General features: G+C 42.5%; 1 protein-coding gene across 1 annotated transcript; it reads left to right on the forward strand.

Annotated features, from left to right (window-relative positions):
* Nucleotides 1–1466: 1466 nt before the first annotated feature.
* On the forward strand, nucleotides 1467–17940 carry rnf139 (ring finger protein 139). Its single transcript, XM_039820702.1, is given in 7 exon segments — nucleotides 1467–2004; nucleotides 8217–8872; nucleotides 10869–11016; nucleotides 11130–11236; nucleotides 13815–14066; nucleotides 16189–16708; nucleotides 16711–17940. Coding segments are annotated over 7 exon segments (2103 nt in total). The 5' UTR covers nucleotides 1467–1841; the 3' UTR covers nucleotides 16968–17940.

Below are 17940 nucleotides of genomic sequence, written 5' to 3' on the forward strand. Positions count from 1 at the left end.
GTATGAGGGCGTACCCTGACAGTACCTAGGTAAGGACTACTAGCCAGTCAGAAGCAGAGTATGAGGGCGTGCCCTGACAGTACCTAGGTAAGGACTACTAGCCAGTCAGAAGCAGAGTATGAGGGCGTGCCCTGACAGTACCTAGGTAAGGACTACTAGCCAGTCAGAAGCAGAGTATGAGGGCGCACTCGACAGTACCTAGGTAAGGACTACTAGCCAGTCAGAAGCAGAGTATGAGGGCGTGCCCCGACAGTACCTAGGTAAGGACTACTAGCCAGTCAGAAGCAGAGTATGAGGGCGTACCCTGACAGTACCTAGGTAAGGACTACTAGCCAGTCAGAAGCAGAGTATGAGGGCGTGCCCTGACAGTACCTAGGTAAGGACTACTAGCCAGTCAGAAGCAGAGTATGAGGGCGTACCACGCTAGCAGCTAGGCGAGCATTATAACGTGTGTAACAACCCACGTTTGTCTCTGAAGTAAAGGCTGGACTACAATAGAGCTGTTTAGAGCAGTTGGTGAACAGTGTTTTCTGTTGGAGATGGTAAGTCCCTTTGGGGGGGACTTTGGGCTTTCTCACTTTGTAAACCTATAACGTGCACAAAGAAAGATATATAACAATAAAGGAAAGGGAAAAAGCCAAAAAGCATAATATGAGCACTTAAGAATTACAGTTTCAAGGGGTTTGCCTTAATTCTGAAATTATTTGTAATTTCCTTGTGTTTCATGTACCTGTATGTTTTTTCAATAAATGGTGATGCATGTAGCAAAAGCAGATTTTTCAAGTTTTTTCAAGTTTAATATTTCCCAACACACCTGCACAGCACAGAAAAATTGTTGCATGTGCGAATTGTTTCTTCGAAAAGTTTACTTTTGGCCTTAGAAATTAAACCGTGATCATAAGTTCTGCCTCACTCTCTCCATGTTATTTGAATATTTGAATTTAACAGGTGCTTTGACTCCTTAAACACATTTACACTCATAATTTAACATTTTTTTTCAAACATAAAGAATCCTTAAAATCTTCGAAGCAGATATATAGCAGCTAGCTTAACTTCAGAAAAACACAAACATTAATAAACCTTTCTTTTTTTTCAGTACGTTATTAAATGTTTTAATATTGTCTGATTAAATGTTGTTTTGGACCCCAGGAAGACTAGCTGGTCGTCTAGGCGTCAGCTAATGGGGATCCTTATAATAAATACAAATGTACTCAAAATAATGATCCAGAGAAAAAATAATATGACTTCAAATAAATACAAATAGTGTAAATAAAATAAAAAAAATGTATGTAGAAGGGGATGAATAAACAATCAGCTTTGTCTGTGTCTATATGTTTGAGAGACTTAATATACTCCTTGAATTCAAATAGAAAAGCAGTGAAATTGGGAGTAACGTTTGTTGTTTTGCATTTATTTGTTGTTTTAGCTAAATGCTACGTCAGCTGCCACACCCTCTGACGCTGGAAGTGACGTCACTTTACGTCGGAACCAACCAACAGCCTGTGGTGGCAACTGGCAACTTCTGCCGTGTTCTCAAAGCAACTCAATTTCAAAGATATGCTAATAGTTTACAGCAGACTAGACGAGACAGGATTCTGAGGGGAACTTATGTTGTTGGCGGTGACACTCCGGATGGGAGCAACCCGACATTAAAGAGAAAATAAGAAGCAACAGGAGGTTGAGCTGGGCGGACATGGCGGACGGCAGCAGGTTCACGGCTATTAAATAAACGCCAGGCAAAGCCGAAAGCGAGAGGTTGCTGCTGAGGGACTTTAATTTATTTTAATGTTGCACGGATAGCCGGGGCTCCCCAGGACTGTCAGCCCTCCACTGAAGCCTGCATGGCGTCCTCTCAAGCCCGGCTAGGCCAGCAGGCCTTAGCGGTGCTTGATGTGGCTCTGCGAGTTCCCTGTATCTTTATTATCGACGCCATTTTTAACTCTTACTACGACCCTGGTTCGGGATGGGTCGGGGTGATGGGGAAGGTGTTCGTCAGAGTCATGGGTGAGTGTTTTAAAGTCTTATTTTAAAGCCTCCGAACTGTGTCAACAACAGCCGGCGAACTGACAGCTAACGCTAGCTTACTGACGCTGCGTTACCGTGACGTTGGTCAGCAGTGTGAAGCTATGTCACCTGTCACACAGACTAAAGCCGATTAAGCCACCGGCAGTAACAAAAAAATACAAGTGTTTTGTCTGCCACAGTGTTTAATTAGTTTGTATCAAACCTAATTTAGGCTGATGTGACGCTAGAAACTCGCTATCCATCTAGCTAACCGCTAAAGTCCGGTATTTTAATCACAGGTGTCGTGTCAAATTCTGTGTCCTTAAAGAAACTGCCAGGGGGACGTTTAGGCAGCCTGTCATTCTGCCTGTCAAAATATACTACTTTATCCCCTGGAACCTTATCTAAACCATGGTCTGAACTCTGTATATGACTTGGTGTAGTCCTGGGGGGATATGAATCAAGTTAATATTGCAGTAATAACCACTAGGGCTGCAACTAACTATTATTTTTATTTCATTCTCGATTCATCAATGGCCCATAAAATGTCGGAAAACAGTGACAAATGCCATTACAATTTCCCAGGTCCCAAGTTCACTTATTTTAAATGTCTTGTTTTGTCTGACCAACAGTCCCAAACTCAAATATATTCAGGTCACTATCATAAGACAAACAGAGTTAGAACCTTGGTTGGAAGTTAGCACCAGCCAAATGCTGGTAAAATATGCAAGTGGCTGCTAGTTTTGCTTCACTAACCAGCCAAAAAACACAATAGTAATCTTTATAGTAACACTTCACTTGAAGGTATCGACATGATTGTGATTTATGAGTTATGACAGGGTAGTCTGTAAAAGCAAAGTGAAAGTGCACCAGACTTTGTCCAGCAACCAGAAGTTGTATTGGTCATGACAAGTTGACATTAAATTAGTTTGGGATGTCTTTGTAATGACAACTTGACATTAACCAGGATGACATTACCAGAGGATGTCTTGATGTCTTGTCATGACAACTTGACATAATGTCATCCTGTTTAAGGTAATTTAAAAAAAAACACACAAAAAAAAAAATTAAAAAAAATAAATGTCATCCTGGTTAATGTCAAGTTGTACACCCAAAAAAAATTTTTATTCATTACAAAGACATCCCAAACTAATTTAATGTCAACTTGTCATGACCAAGACAACTTCTGGTAATGTCACTTTGAATAATGTCAAGTTGGCATAATCAAGACAACCCAAACAATATGTCAACTTGTCATGACAAAAACCGAATGACACTTAATGACAGAAGTCATAAACGTTTATGACTTGTTTATGACTTGTTTATAACACGTTCATGACCGTGTCATGTCATAGTTATGACAGTGTCATGTCCCGGTTATGAAAAGTTCATTTCCAACCCTGGGAGAACCTTTTGAATTATTCTATTGTTTTGCTTTAAATATGATTGAAGCAGTTAACGGATTATCTAAAAAGCTGCAGATTAATTTTGTCAATTGACTAATAATTTCACCTCTAATTGCCACATATCTCATTTTTGTAATGTATTCATAATCTAATGGCAAAATGGAAGAAATCACGATATCAAATGGAAAATGCTTGAGCCTTGTTTGCATTTTTTGAAGTCTGGTGCACTTTACACTTTTCTTTTACAGACTACCCTGTCATAACTCATAAATCACCTCATCTGAAATAACATTTAAATTATTGTATATTACATAATTCATGACATATACATTTTCATGTTTTGTGGCATGTGTCAGGCATAGCTGAAGCTTTTCAGTGCCCTGAAACTAGTCGACGTGAATCACTTGCGGCTGTTTTTTGTTCTTCCGACAAAGATCAATGTTGTTAAGCTTCTCTCTAAGTTTTTCGTCATTAGCAGAAAGCCCTGTGCACAGACAAACACCCACCAGGTTACACAACTTCACGTTTGTCCAGTTTGTAGACCTTTGAACCGCCTAGGCCCCATACCATGGCCCCAAGTCATTTTGGCGTTGGCCAAGAGCTGTCTGGGTTTGGAGAGGCAAGGCGCCAAATATTTTTTTTAATGTGGGTCAGCCAACAGTCTCATCGTTCTCCAGCCCACAATGTTTTTGTGTTTAGTATCAGCACATAAGCCTAGGAGTGTTTACCACAATTATAAGGAAAACAAGAGTTTGGAAAAGTCCGCAAAAGCGATACAAATCAAAACATAAATATTAATGCATTCAAATGTTGACCTCCACAAACGCCTCTTCACCGACTAAGTTCAGTGCCCTAAGTCCATTTAGTCAAGGAACTCTTTACGAAGCTGATCCAACTTTAACGTTGCCCATGAACGAAGCTGCTCAGCTAGAGGGGAACGTTGTAAGGGGACCTAAGGTCAAGGTGGCAACAAGCGTTGTGGAAATAGTCAGGTGATAAAGACCTATGTCACTATGGCTGCACGCTATGAGGAAAATATGACCTACGCGATAACGTTGTTGAATACGGCGATAGCAATATTACTTGCGATAAACAAATCAGATGTTAAAGTGTTCTTAGTTCTGCTGCTTTCGGTATTCTGCTAAAACACAACAAATTGCTTGTTGAATGTAAAACCAAAGTGCACTTTCCTGCTGATATTTTCTTTCAACTAACACAAAAAAATCTCAGTGTCTTTTGCGATATGTCGCAGCCTTTCGTGATGTGTTTATTGCGCCTGGTGAGATTTGCGATAACCATATAAAAGCGATCTATTGTGCAGCCCCACACGCCAGTATACGTGACTTTAGAAAGGATTTATTGCCATGTAAGTAACACTTATGGAGTTTGCCGTGGTGGATGGTGCATACATAAACATATTTAAAGGAAGGGGAAGAAATGGTATTGGAACATCTCTAGTATAGAAAACATGCCTTTTGAACTCTTTTAATCCTTCCCTGAAAAACAGCCTATCCCCTGTAAAACTAAACTGATAACCCCTCAGCAGGGGGTGTCACGATGACCCACTTTATTGACCTTTTGTGAAAGTCTGAAGAAAAGCAACGTGCAGCGATAAACGACAGAATCCACATGGTGCAGGACAGGGGCCGTCCCATACTGTGCAAAAGAAAACGCACTAAATGAACAACAGTTGACAGAAGTCATCGCTGAGATGCCATAGTGATAGCAATGGTGTGGAACGGCAAGGGGCAGTCTGACGTGTTTGACTCCTCCTCAGCCAGTCGGTGTGCTGTACGCGCTGTGACAGTCGAAACCGACATGTCATCATGGTCATACCATAACAGTGCACACCTGTACAGTCAAAGTATGCTATGCTACACACTGTAATTATGTGTATTGTGGACCGCATTCCTTTCACATGGAGGACTCGGGTGTCCATTTCCTTTATTTAGTTTTGTATGCTTCCATTTGTCATCACATGACCGGTGGGGCTGCACAATTAATCGCAATTTTATGGAAATCGCAATATGGACTAGTGCAATATCCAAATCGCGGGGGGGTCAGAAATATTTGCTGCAAATAAAACTCCCCCTTACTGTATAATAGGGGTGTAAGAAAATATCGATACACTTGAGTACCACAATATTTTGTTTTGCAATACTGTATCGATTTTCAAAAAGGCAGTATCTATAAAAGGCAGTATCTAATTTTTTTTTTCGTTAAATATTCATAGTGGTTTATGTTGTGTTTAAACCCCCTACTGCTAGATGGCTATGCTGAGACGCACCACTAGTGTCCTAGCAGGACCGGACTTTTTTCTAGAAGCTAATGGCTTCTATGCTAATGGCGTAGCTATGGCTGAACTTTGGCCTACTTTAGCATATAAACATTAGCTCACTAAGAACCTGGAAACCACAATCCCAAACTGGCAGTTTGATTTTCTGTGTACTGAATTGATACCTAAAGTAAACTTCTTAGATTTTTATGAACATCATGTCTTTTTTTTTAAACATTAGTTTTTCTAAAATTATACTTTCAAAAAATCCCAATATATCGCCTTACGCACAGTATCGAAATATATTGCAATATATTGAATCGTGACCCATGTATCGTGATACGTATCGTATCGCCAGATTCTTGCCAATACTCAGCCCTACTGTCTAACTTGCAATAAAATATAAAAAACTAGACCATCTTTACCGGAACGTTGCCTATTATTAAACTTGATCTATGTTCTGCAAGTTAGACAGTGTGCAGGAGTTTTCTTTTGAAACTTGTTTACCTGCTGAGACACTTACAAATCCTATCCTACAGACTAAAGAAACACATCTTTTGTTTGGTGCGGATCCTCGCAGAAATCGCGCTATAATGAATTCAGTTTTTGAAATTCGAATATTTTTCAATGAAAATGAGAACAACGGTACAAAAATGATCATTGCCCACAATATCGTCGGAATATCAGTCAAAATAATCCATCCATCCATCCATCTTCTTCCGCTTATCCGGTGTCGGGTCAAAATAATCGCAATTAGATATTTTCCTCATATCGTGCAGCCCTAATGACAGGTTATTTTTTTTCACTTGTGCACCCGGGATATGCCAAGTTTTTTTTGTGATAATTGTATATGTGATTCGTACAATACGTCAACAACTATGAAACATCTGAGTTATTATGCCTTAAAGTTTCTGTCGCCCCCGTGAGGAATTCTAAATAATGACAACAAAACTGTTGGCGCGTCCACGTGATACAAGCCTTCCGTGATCGCGAAAGTTACGCACTAAAGCTTTAAGAAATGGTTCGTTTGATGAAATGTTTGACTATTTCGCTATCGTTTTTCTTTGTTGCTTTGCCCTGTTGCTTGTTCTAACAATTCAATTTTATTTATAGTATCAAATCATAACAAGAGTTATCTCAAGACACTTTACAGATAGAGTAGGTCTAGACCACACTCTATAATTTACAAAGACCCAACAATTTCAGTGATTCCCCCAAGAGCAAGCATTTACTGCGACAGTCACAATAAAGATAGGCATAGCAAGGCACTGCAGGGTGCTACAGGATGAAGCATGGCACAGCAGAGCATAGCTGGACGTAATAATAATACATTTTATTTATGAGAGCCTTTCATAGCACTCAAGGACACCTCACTGTTAAAACAAGCAACAATACAGTTAAAAAGGCAAATATAATTTAAACAAACCCATTTAAAAAATGTAGATAGAAAATTAAAAGAAGGCTATATGAAGTGCCTTTGACTTGACAGAGTTAAAGCGCTGCAAACAGGGTGCAAAATTAACTTTTTTGTCCAATGGCGAAATGGCTAGTGAGTGTTCAAACTTTACCAGCCACTCAATAGGTTACCATTGTTTGTTTGGCTGGCGAGTGAAGCAAATGTGGCCGGGCTGCAACAAACAATCATTTTCATTTTCAATCATTTTTTAAGATTAATCGATTTTAATCGATCGTTTGGTCTATAAAGTGTCAGAAAATGGTGACAAATGTCGACCAGTGTTTCCCAAAGCCCGAGATGACTTCCTCAAATGTCTCGTTTTGTCCACAACTCAAAGATATTCACTTTACAGTCACAGAGGAGGGAAAGAACTCAAATATTGACATTTAGGAAGCTGGAATCTGAGACTTTTGACCCTTTTTCACAACAGATGACTCAAATAGATGAATGAGTTATCAAAATAGTTGCAGATGAATTTAATAGTCGACAACTTATCGTTTCATCTTCACCGCTCTACAGTAAAATCTGGCATTACCAGCATTTGGCTAGCGGATGGTGCTAACTTTGTATCCTGGCTGCAAACTGATTGTTTTCCTAATCTCATTTGTGTTTCGGGCATTCGTGCCATTCTTTCGCCTGATAATCCACAACACTTAATATTGTTTTAGCGGACAGATTAGTCTCTGTGATGGGAAATGGTTCCGTCACTCTTTTCTAGGGCTGTGCTCGATTTAAAGAAATTCTTAGTCGGCCAACACTCATTCAATTGTATCGACTAATCGATTAGTTGATTTAATCGACAGATCTGTAAATCTGAGTTTCTCCGCAAAGAGTCATGCAAAAGCACCACTTTAATTCTTGTGTTTACCAGAGATGTGCTCGTACAGTTCTTGGAAATAAGTCACTCAGCATGAAAAAAGCATAAAACATGACTAATGGACTAAAGAAATCTAAGACGACTAAGACCAAAACGACCGATTAGTCGACTAATCGACTAAGAGAGAGCAGACCTACTCTTTTCATCCTTTTTCATCAATGTGACATCTTTGCTAACTGCGTCTCTTGTGTGTCGCAGGTGTCCTCATCTCCAGCATGGTGCTGCTGCTCTCCCAGAAAGCCTTGTTCAAGTTCTACACCCTCTTCTTCGCCGTCCTCCTCGGCATGGCGGCGGTCCTCATCAACTACTACGCCACCTCGCACATAGACTTCTACAGCGCGTACTACAAAGCTGCACTGGGGTTCAGGCTGTTGCCCAGAAACGGGCCGACGCTGTGGCTGGGCATGGCCGCCGTCCAGCTCGTATTCGGCGTGGGCTACGTGTTCCTGCTCAACCTCCAGTCGGTGTTTGCCGCGCTGGTGGTCCTGGACATCATGATCCCTCTGTGGGGGCTGATGATTGAGCTGCCCACCGACGTCCGGCAGCTGCTGGCTGTGTTCTCGGGCCTGGCGCTGGCTCTCAACACGGCCGTGTGTCTGGCCATGCGGCTCAAATGGTTCTACTACTCGTGCCGGTACGTCTACCTGCTCGTGCGGCACATGTACCGGATCTACGGGCTCCAGCTGCTGCTCGAGGACACGTGGAAGAGGATCCGATTCCCTGACGTGCTGCGGGTGTTCTGGCTGACCCGGGTCACCGCCCAGGCGCTGATCCTGGTCTACGTGGTGCGGGCGGTGAGGAGGGAGAGCGGAGACGCCACGGGTGGCGTCGCAGACGGGATCTCCGACTCGCAGGTAAGATCAGAACTAGAGCTGGGCGATATGGAGAAAATCAAATATCACGATATTGTAAAACAAATACCTCGATGTCGACATTGTGATGATATTGTAGGGTTGACAAATGGTGCTTTAACAAAATATCCTCACACTTAGATTTAAGATAAATAGTCCTCAATAATGTGGACATAATGAGTAAGTGGTTGAAGGCAAATAATAGAAAGCTAAAACAGTCTCGTAAAGTCAGAAAATGACATCACTTTACTGTAATGTAGCCTTTAAACCAAAAAGACAACACATGCCCTATTATGATATTACGTTGGGTAAGCAAGGCCCTACTTTTGGATTATGGTATTACAATCCTAATTACAATATCCAAAATCTAAGATGATACTAGTCTCAAATCTTGATATCGATGTAATATCGATATATTGCCCAGCCCTCACCAGAACCACTCAAACTCGAACGAATATCTGAACTCGAACGAATATCTGCAGGTCTTAAAAAAGGTTGGAAAGCACTGAATTCAGTTCCTCCAAAAAGGCCTTAGAGGGGATCTCATTTACAAAGGTCCTGAATATTAGTTTTTTGTCTGCTGTAGACCGTTAACGTTATTTCTAAATATTTTGTATGTGGTTGAAAGCTGCTGTGGGAGACGATACGAATCTATAAACTAAAAGTAGGGATGTCCATTACCTTTTTGACCCCTGATCCCAATCCTTTTTTAAAATATTGAACATCTGCCGATACTGAGTCCCGGTCTTATACTTGTATTTGCCTAGATAATAGCGCTGCACACCGTTTTTATGTCTAAAATAAAATACAAAAATCTAAGTAACTAAAATATGTCTTCAGCTTAATACATCTAACTTAGTGCAGCTAGCATTTTTGCAAAACTCTCATATAAAATCTAGACATCTACTTGAAATGGTGTAATAGCTTATTCATTGTGCTCAGCTAATGTAAATGATCGGGGTGACTGCTGATCCCAGATCAGTTAAAAAAAAATAAAGGCCCATATCAGCGCCATACTTGCGATCAGGACATGTCTAGGTAAAAATGGGATTGTGGCAACTGTGGATTGTGACTGCAGGATTCCTTAATCAAATAGAAGTCCTTGTTAGTACTGACAAAAATGTTTTTTAAATGTCTCTAAATTAATGTACTTCAATGAATAATTATAAGCCTTGTCGTCCCTACTGTTTTTTGTTTTTTTTCATCGTTCTTTACCAGTTTGACTGTGAATGTCCCTTTTTTTAAGGCGCTGACACACCAACCCGATAATCGGCAAGTCGGACAGTCTGGCGAGGTCGGTGACTCGAGTCTGTTCGCTGTGTTCCGTGCTGTGGTCCGTTGGAGGGGCCGTCGGCGTTCATTTGGGCCGATTTGACATGTTGAATCGGAAGGCGGGCAGTCGGACTTAATGGCCAATCTGATTGGTGGAGAGCTAACCCGGAAATGACGAGCGGGATGAGCGTGCCTAGAGCTTCTCAGAATCCGACGAAAATCTTTTAAACTGACCTTTATCGATCTGAACCGAAGACCGATTAAGCAACTGCACGGCCTATTTCTCGCTTAAAATGTTTTCAGATAGTTCAACACAGTGAACTATCTTCGTAAAATACGAGATCGTATTCCGAACGAAGCCGCCATTGTGCTCGGTTGTAAAATCCGGGAGCAGCCAGACCCACGTGACGCGTTCGTCCAATCAGCTGCCTGGGTGACAATACAGATTAGCGCCGCCTGCTCTTACGGAGACGCATTACGTCTCGCGCACGCGCTGAACGCACGCTCAAGTCGGAGTCGCTTTCGGTGTGTTCCGAGGCACTTTTTGGACCCCGGGGAGCCGACCGATCAGTCCGACTGGTCCGACGGTCGGCCGTCTGGTTGGTGTGTCGGGGGCTTTAGGCAGAAACCTCGAGAATGCGTTGTCTGAATGTCTGAATATAACGAGGAAACGGAGTTCTAAGCCATGGTGACATGCGTAGCTGTGTTACTGCTCTGCTGCGTTCAGGGTTACCTGCTGAGCTGGGACGTGTTCTGGGATCTGACCAGTAACCTGATCATCTCTGGCTGTGACTCTACGCTCACCGTGCTGGGGATGAGTGCTGTTATCTCCTCCGTCGCACACTACCTAGGCCTCAGCATCCTGGCCTTCATAGGTGCGTGTCTTAGTGTGTGTGTGTGTTATACAAACATCTAATACTCTGCCATACATACAAGCTATAAGAATGCTCCTGGAGTTGAGTGTTTTTGGCTCATTTTGACCCCTCAGGTTCGACCGAGGAGGAGGATAAGCGTTTAGGCTTCGTGGCTCCTGTTCTGTTCTTCATCCTGGCTCTGCAGACCGGCCTCAGCAGCCTGAACCCCGAGGAACGCCTGGTATGTCCCTGCAGGATGCACGGCCTCCAGTTCTTTCTCTTTTTTTATTTATTTAAAAGGGACAACGCACATTTAAGCTGCCATGTTAATGCTCATTTTCAGGTTCATAATTGTATTTTAAGGTTGTACCGGAATAGGTTTACATGGTTTAATTTTCAAAAAACACCATATTTTTGTTGTACTGCACATTGCTGCAGCTCCTCTTTTCACCCTGTGTTCAGGTCTCTGTTTCAGCTACAGAGTGAGACATCTCTTCTTCTGTACTATCTTTGTTTGTAGTCGCACATGCGCAGTAGCTAGGTAAGGATCATGTTAGCTAGCTGTTTCCATAGACAGTAAAAGAAAGGCTGTTTCTCCAACTTGGGTCAGTTACAAGGCAGGGTTAGCTGGGAGACTTCTTCTAAACAAGGGCACACTTGTAATTAGTTCTTTTGTAGATTATGGTGTATCGTTAGAAAGCCCTGCAGATTTTGAACAGCTCGCCCGGAGACTGAAGGCAGGACACATTCAGAAACCCGTATCTCACTCAAAACAGCATGGATGTTTGTTTTTTTCAAAGTTTGTATGTAGTGGAAGCACCAGAGACACAAAATAACACCCCAAATCCCAGAAAAAGTGATTTTTGTTCATAATATGGACACTTTAATCAACATGAGTACGGAGTCCAACATGTAAATGTGCCATATTTAGCCACACAGGCTAATTTTCATCTGCAGTCCCTAGCAGGTTGATGGCTTAAAACAATAGATACGCTACAACAATACAACAAATACACATAAAACGTGAAAGGCGTAGGCATAGACAAGGAAAATGACACAACCACTATTCCAGATCATGACAGCTGGCAGGTGGATGGCATGAGAAGAACATAACACAAGTATCATACACAGTAGACACAGGTAAAAGTGCATAGACACACATTAGAACGCATCATCAACACATAAGCACACACAGAGACACCACTATAGCAATAAAAACAGACACATTATTCTGTGTTATGGCAGCATATTTGAGTATGATTAGTGAATGTAGAAAGGGATCTTGGACACACAACTGTTGAGGAAGCAGACAGCGGATGCCCACAATTTTATGCCGAATGTGTTTCTGAACGTTTTACCTTCTTTGATTATTCTTTTCTTTTTGCTTTCTTCCATTGTTGACATGTTGACTTTCTGTGCGGCTTTCTCCACCTTTCCCTCCAAAGCACAATTAACAAGGGCTCCTTAAAGCCTCTTAAATACCAGTTTCATACAACACAGTAACCTTATTTTGTGCCATGTTGATTTATTATCATGTAATTATTATGTTATAGTTTTGTTTAATTATTTCCAGAGGTATTTTTTTTAGTTTTTTACCAATACTTTTTGAATAATTGTATAATTTTATAATATAATTGAATAAGGGGGTCAAGCCTATTTTGCACCCTTGTATGCCATTGCTCATTACTATAAACAGTGTTTGCATATTTCAGCCTTTATTATAGAGTGTAAAGAGGTGACGGGAAACAAGGGAGAGAGAGACGCAGCAAAGGTCCCTGCCCTCTAACTAGACAGTTGGAGCAGTTCATGCTTGACATCGTCACCCCTAAGCTACAGGGACTTAAAGTCTTATTTTAACTTCTAATTGGCATTAAACTTTCTTAGGTCTAATGCCGACCTCACACCAAAACGACTTTTCAAGCGATTCCACCGTTGCAGACAAATTTCCAAATATCTACGAGTCTTGCTAGGGTCGGGGCGCGCTCCCGTTGTCTCAATCGCTTGGTGTAAGGTGGTCATAAGACTCAGTCCGAGTCAGTTACTTTTCCCCGTCTTGACGTTTCGACAAAATCAAACGTGTTGGAGTGAAGTTAAATCGCGTGAACGTTGTCAACAACCAATGGGTGGGCTCCCTCCAGCGCCAAACGTGAAGCAGCAAACGGCTAGAGCCGGTGCCGTTTATGGTTTCATGGCGCTGTGCTAAGCTAAATGCTAAAGATTTTTTTTTATTTAAAGATTTTTGGGCATTTCTGCCTTTATTGGATAGGAAAGCTGAGCCATGAAAGGGGAGAGAGAGGGGGGGAAGACATGCAGGAAACTGTCACAGGTCGGACTCGAACCCTGGACATTCTGCGTCGAGGAAAGAACCTCTACATATGTGCGCCCGCTCTACCGACTGAGCTAACCGGCCACAAGTTGCCGATTTTCAACCCCTTCTGAAGCGAGTCATCCAACGGAGATTTTTTGGCGGGTAATAGCACACCTCTCTGTACGGCCGCCATTCATCTGTATGGCAGAACAGAAAATCGGCAAACTTTCTCTCAAGATAGCAGCTAACCCAACCTTTGTTAATTTTGTCATAACGAAACTGTGGCCCTGCGAGATCCCCAGTCTTTGCAAAATCTATAGTCGGTAACTAAAAACTCAGTGACATGTCTTTTCAGTCTTCTAGTGTTTGGCAAGAGTTGACGAAACTTGCATGCACCTTGAACTGATTATGTGGAAAACATCCTGTTGATTTACTGAGCGAACACTTTGAGCAGAGGTTCTAATTTAGCATCGCGTATCGGTGACTGAGCCTCTCTCGCTTTGATTTGAAGGTCCGCCTGAGCCGGAACATGTGCCTTCTGCTGACGGCCATCCTGCACTTCATCCACGGCATGACGGACCCTGTCCTGATGTCCCTGAGCGCCTCCCACGTCTCCTCCTTTCGCCGCCATTTCCCGGTCCTGCTGGTGTCCCTGGCGCTCTTCGTGCTGCCCGTGGCGCTCAGCTACGCCCTCTGGCACTCCTATGACCTCAACACCTGGCTATTCGCCGTCACCGCCTTCTGCGTGGAGCTCTGCCTCAAGGTGAGGACGGGGTATCTACGGTTACATTTTAGGGTTTTTTTGGTTGTTTTTTTTCAATACTGGTGCTAAAATTATACTTTTAAAAATTTTCGTTGCCTAAACCAATAATTAAAAAAATAGAAGAGCACAAAACAACATTTAAAGAATGGCTTGTTAATTGCTATATATGGTCATATTTGAATAATTTATTTAAGTGTAATTGCTTAAGTAAGTCAATCTCAACTCTAGATGGTAGAAGGGTACTTTACAACAACATTGAATGCACCATGAGCCTACGAGGTGCAATTGAACACACCATTAAGTCCCGTCGGTGTGGTTTCTCCTACAACTCCGGCAGTGACCACGGTGTTTCACAGTGCAGCTGGTCTCCTCTGTGTCTTTAGCTGCAGACTGTTCTACGTCCCGGTGTTGGAATCCTTCCCAGTGATATACAGACACACGTTGGGCCGTTTAGCTGTCAGCATTTTAAGCATGTTTGAGCTAGCTACCAGCTAACCGTAGGCTAGCGTTACCTGCTGCCAAGTGTAACGTTAACTAGAGCTGGGCGATGAGGAAAAAAATATAATATCACGATAACGTTGACCAAATACCTCGATATGGATATTGCAGCGATATCGTAGGGTTGACAATTGGTGCTTGCAAGAAAATATTTACACAATGAGATTTTTGATAAATAATCATCATTAATTTGTATATAATAACTAAGTGGGTAAAGGCAAATGATAGAAAAGGTAGAACAGTCAAAAAATTACATCATTTTACTAGGGGTATAAGAAAAAAATCGATACACTTGAATATCGCAATATTTTATTTTGCAATATGTATCGATTTTCAAAAAGGACAAAATTTCTTTTTTTTTTTTTTTCACGTTCAAAAATATTCATGTAAGACAGTGGTTCACGTTTATGTTGTGTTTAAACCCCCTACCGCTAGATGGCTATGCTGAGACGCACCACTAGTGTCCTTGCCTAGCAGTGTCTATCTGACTTTTTGCTAGAAGCTAACAACGTAGCTATGGCTGAACTTTGGCCTACTTTAGCATATAAACATTAGCTCACTAAGAACCTGGGAACCACAATCCCAAACTGGCAGTTTGATTTTCTGTGTACTGAATTGTTTACCTAAAGTAAACTTCTTTGACTTTTATGAACATAATGTCTTTTTTTTTTAAATATTAGTTTTTCTAAAATTATACTTACCACTATACCAATATATCTCCCTATGCACAGTATCGCAATATATTGCAATATATTGAATCGTGACTCATGTATCGTGATACGTATCGTATCGCCAGATTCTTGCCAATACACAGCCCTACACTTCACTGTAATCCAGCCATTAAAACCAGAGACAGGTAACACTTATGTCATACCACGATATCCAAAATCTAAGACAATATCCAGTCTCATATCACGATATCGATATAATAGCGATATATTGCCCAGCCCTAGTGTTAACTAGCGTCTCATTTCAGAGCACCAGACAGCAGCGCGGGCGTTCAAGTGGCACCGCGTTGTCATTTCGGTCCGGTAGATAGCGGTCGTTAAGGAACGGGTTTCGGTACCGAATGTTTTGAAAATGTACACAGTGAGTCCTGAGGTTCAGTGTTTGTTATTCTGTGATAGAAGATGGACCGGTTGACTCTTCTCTCCGACCTTTCTTTCCTTTTTTACACGTCAGTTAGTAAAGTTTTTTTTTATTTTTTTTTTTATGGTTGTTTATGTTTTCCATTTGTGTTTAAATGGTGTATTTAAATTTGTTGTATTGTATTACATTTTATCATGAAGCACTTTGTGATTTTTTTTATCGGTGAAAGGTATACATATATACAAATATATACAAATAAACTTCTTGTGGATCACATGTGTAGGTGGAGACAGAAACTGTAATAGTATTGTAAGAGCAAAAGACCCAATTTATGTTTTTCTTTTCTGTAGGCGTAGTTATCTAAAGGAAGAACTATTAAATTGACCCAGAATGCATTGGCCTTTGTCATCAGTTCCCTTCCCTTCACCTGATCAGCAGTGTGATCTCTTGCTGGTGTCTGTTTTATCCTCTGTACAGCACACAGTATACGGTGTCTTACCCTCCCTCCCTCCCTCCCTGCCTCCCTCCCTTCCAGGTGGTGGTGTCCCTGACGGTCTACGGCCTCTTCATGGCGGACGGCCTCTCCAACGTCCTGTGGGAGAAGCTGGACGACTACGTCTACTACGTGCGCTCCACGGGCAACGTCATCGAGTTCCTGTTCGGCGTCATCATGTTCGGTAACGGCGCCTACACCATGATGTTCGAGACGGGCAGCAAGATCCGCGCCTGCATGATGTGCCTGCACGCCTACTTCAACATCTACCTGCAGGCGCGCAACGGCTGGAAGACCTTCATCAACCGCCGCACGGCCGTCAAGAAGATCAACTCCCTGCCGGAGGTCCGCGGCGACCAGCTGAGCGACATCGAGGACGTGTGCGCCATCTGCTACCAGGAGTTCGCCACCTCGGCGCGCATCACGCCCTGCCACCACTACTTTCACGCGCTGTGCCTGAGGAAGTGGCTCTACATCCAGGACACGTGTCCCATGTGCCACCAGAGGGTTTACATCGAGGACGAGAGCCGAGACCGAGCCGCCTTCTCCAACAACAACGGGGCGACGACGCGGACGCGCGCAGGACGTCGCTCGCCCCGCCGGCGCCCGCCGAGACAACGCACGCGGGCCGGCGCCGCCGAGCCGCGAACGGAGGGCGGCCGCGGCGTCAGGCCGGCAGGACGGGCGCGGAGCTCGACAACGAGCTGCTGGAGGACAACGACAGCATAGAGTACGACGAAGACGAGTGGGGGACTCAGAATGGCTGCACGCCAATAGAAGAAGACTATATCAACGATGACACAGACTCCACCGAGGACTGAAAGATCTATAGAAAGAAATATACATATATCTTTATTATATTTAAGTTAAAAAGAATTCTAAAACACAAACAGCATCTTAATTTGTTCTTGAAAAAAAAATGTCAGGGATTGTCATTCTCTTTTTTTTTTTCTTGTTAGTTTCTTTTTGATTGATTTTTGAGTTTGGGGTTTTTACTCTAAAAGGGCTTGTGGAAAGAGTAACTGCTGCTCTGTGTGTGTGTGTGTGTGTGTGTGTGTGTGTGTGTGTGTTGTTGTGTGTGTGTGCGTGCGAGTGTGTGTGTGAGTGTGTTTGTGCGCTGGGGCTGCACGATGTAGACCAAAAACTCCTACTGTTGTTATTTTATCCCAGAATTATTGGAGCTCCTGATAACAAATGTTGCGATGTGGCCACAGCTGTCTCTACACTGTTTATTTCCCAACGCCTCAAAGCTGACACTCATCAGTAAGTTATTTTATCCGATTTTTCTGCGACATATATTCTGCACAGCACAAGTCTCCCTTGTTGAGCGAGCGCGCTGTTGAAAGTTCTTCTTCCAAAGAAAAGAAAAAAGATCATGACTTGGTTTAGATTTTGTCACTTATGCAGCCTGTGTGCGTGCTTGTTTAACTATATTTGTGGGGTCCAAAAACCGGGAGTCCAGTATACCTGTGGGTTCCCAACAGCTTTGTGAGGCCAAAATGCTGGACCCCACGAGTTTAAAGGGCTGTTTGAGGGTTAAGACTTGGTTTTAGGATTAGGGTTAGAATTAGGTTATGGTTAGGGTGAGGGTAAGGGTTAAGGTTAGGCATTTAGTTGTGATGGTTAAGGTTAGGGTAAGGGGCTAGGGAATGCATTTTGTCAATGGCAGGTCCCCACAATGATAGTGCCACAAACCAGTGTGTTTGCATGTGAGGCTTGTTTAACTATATTTCGGGGGTCCAATAACCGGGAGTCCAGTATACTTGTGGGGTCCCGACAGCTTTGTGGGGCCAA

The sequence above is a fragment of the Perca fluviatilis genome, chromosome 13 (genome assembly GCF_010015445.1).
Source record: "Perca fluviatilis chromosome 13, GENO_Pfluv_1.0, whole genome shotgun sequence".
Lineage (NCBI taxonomy): Eukaryota > Metazoa > Chordata > Actinopteri > Perciformes > Percidae > Perca > Perca fluviatilis.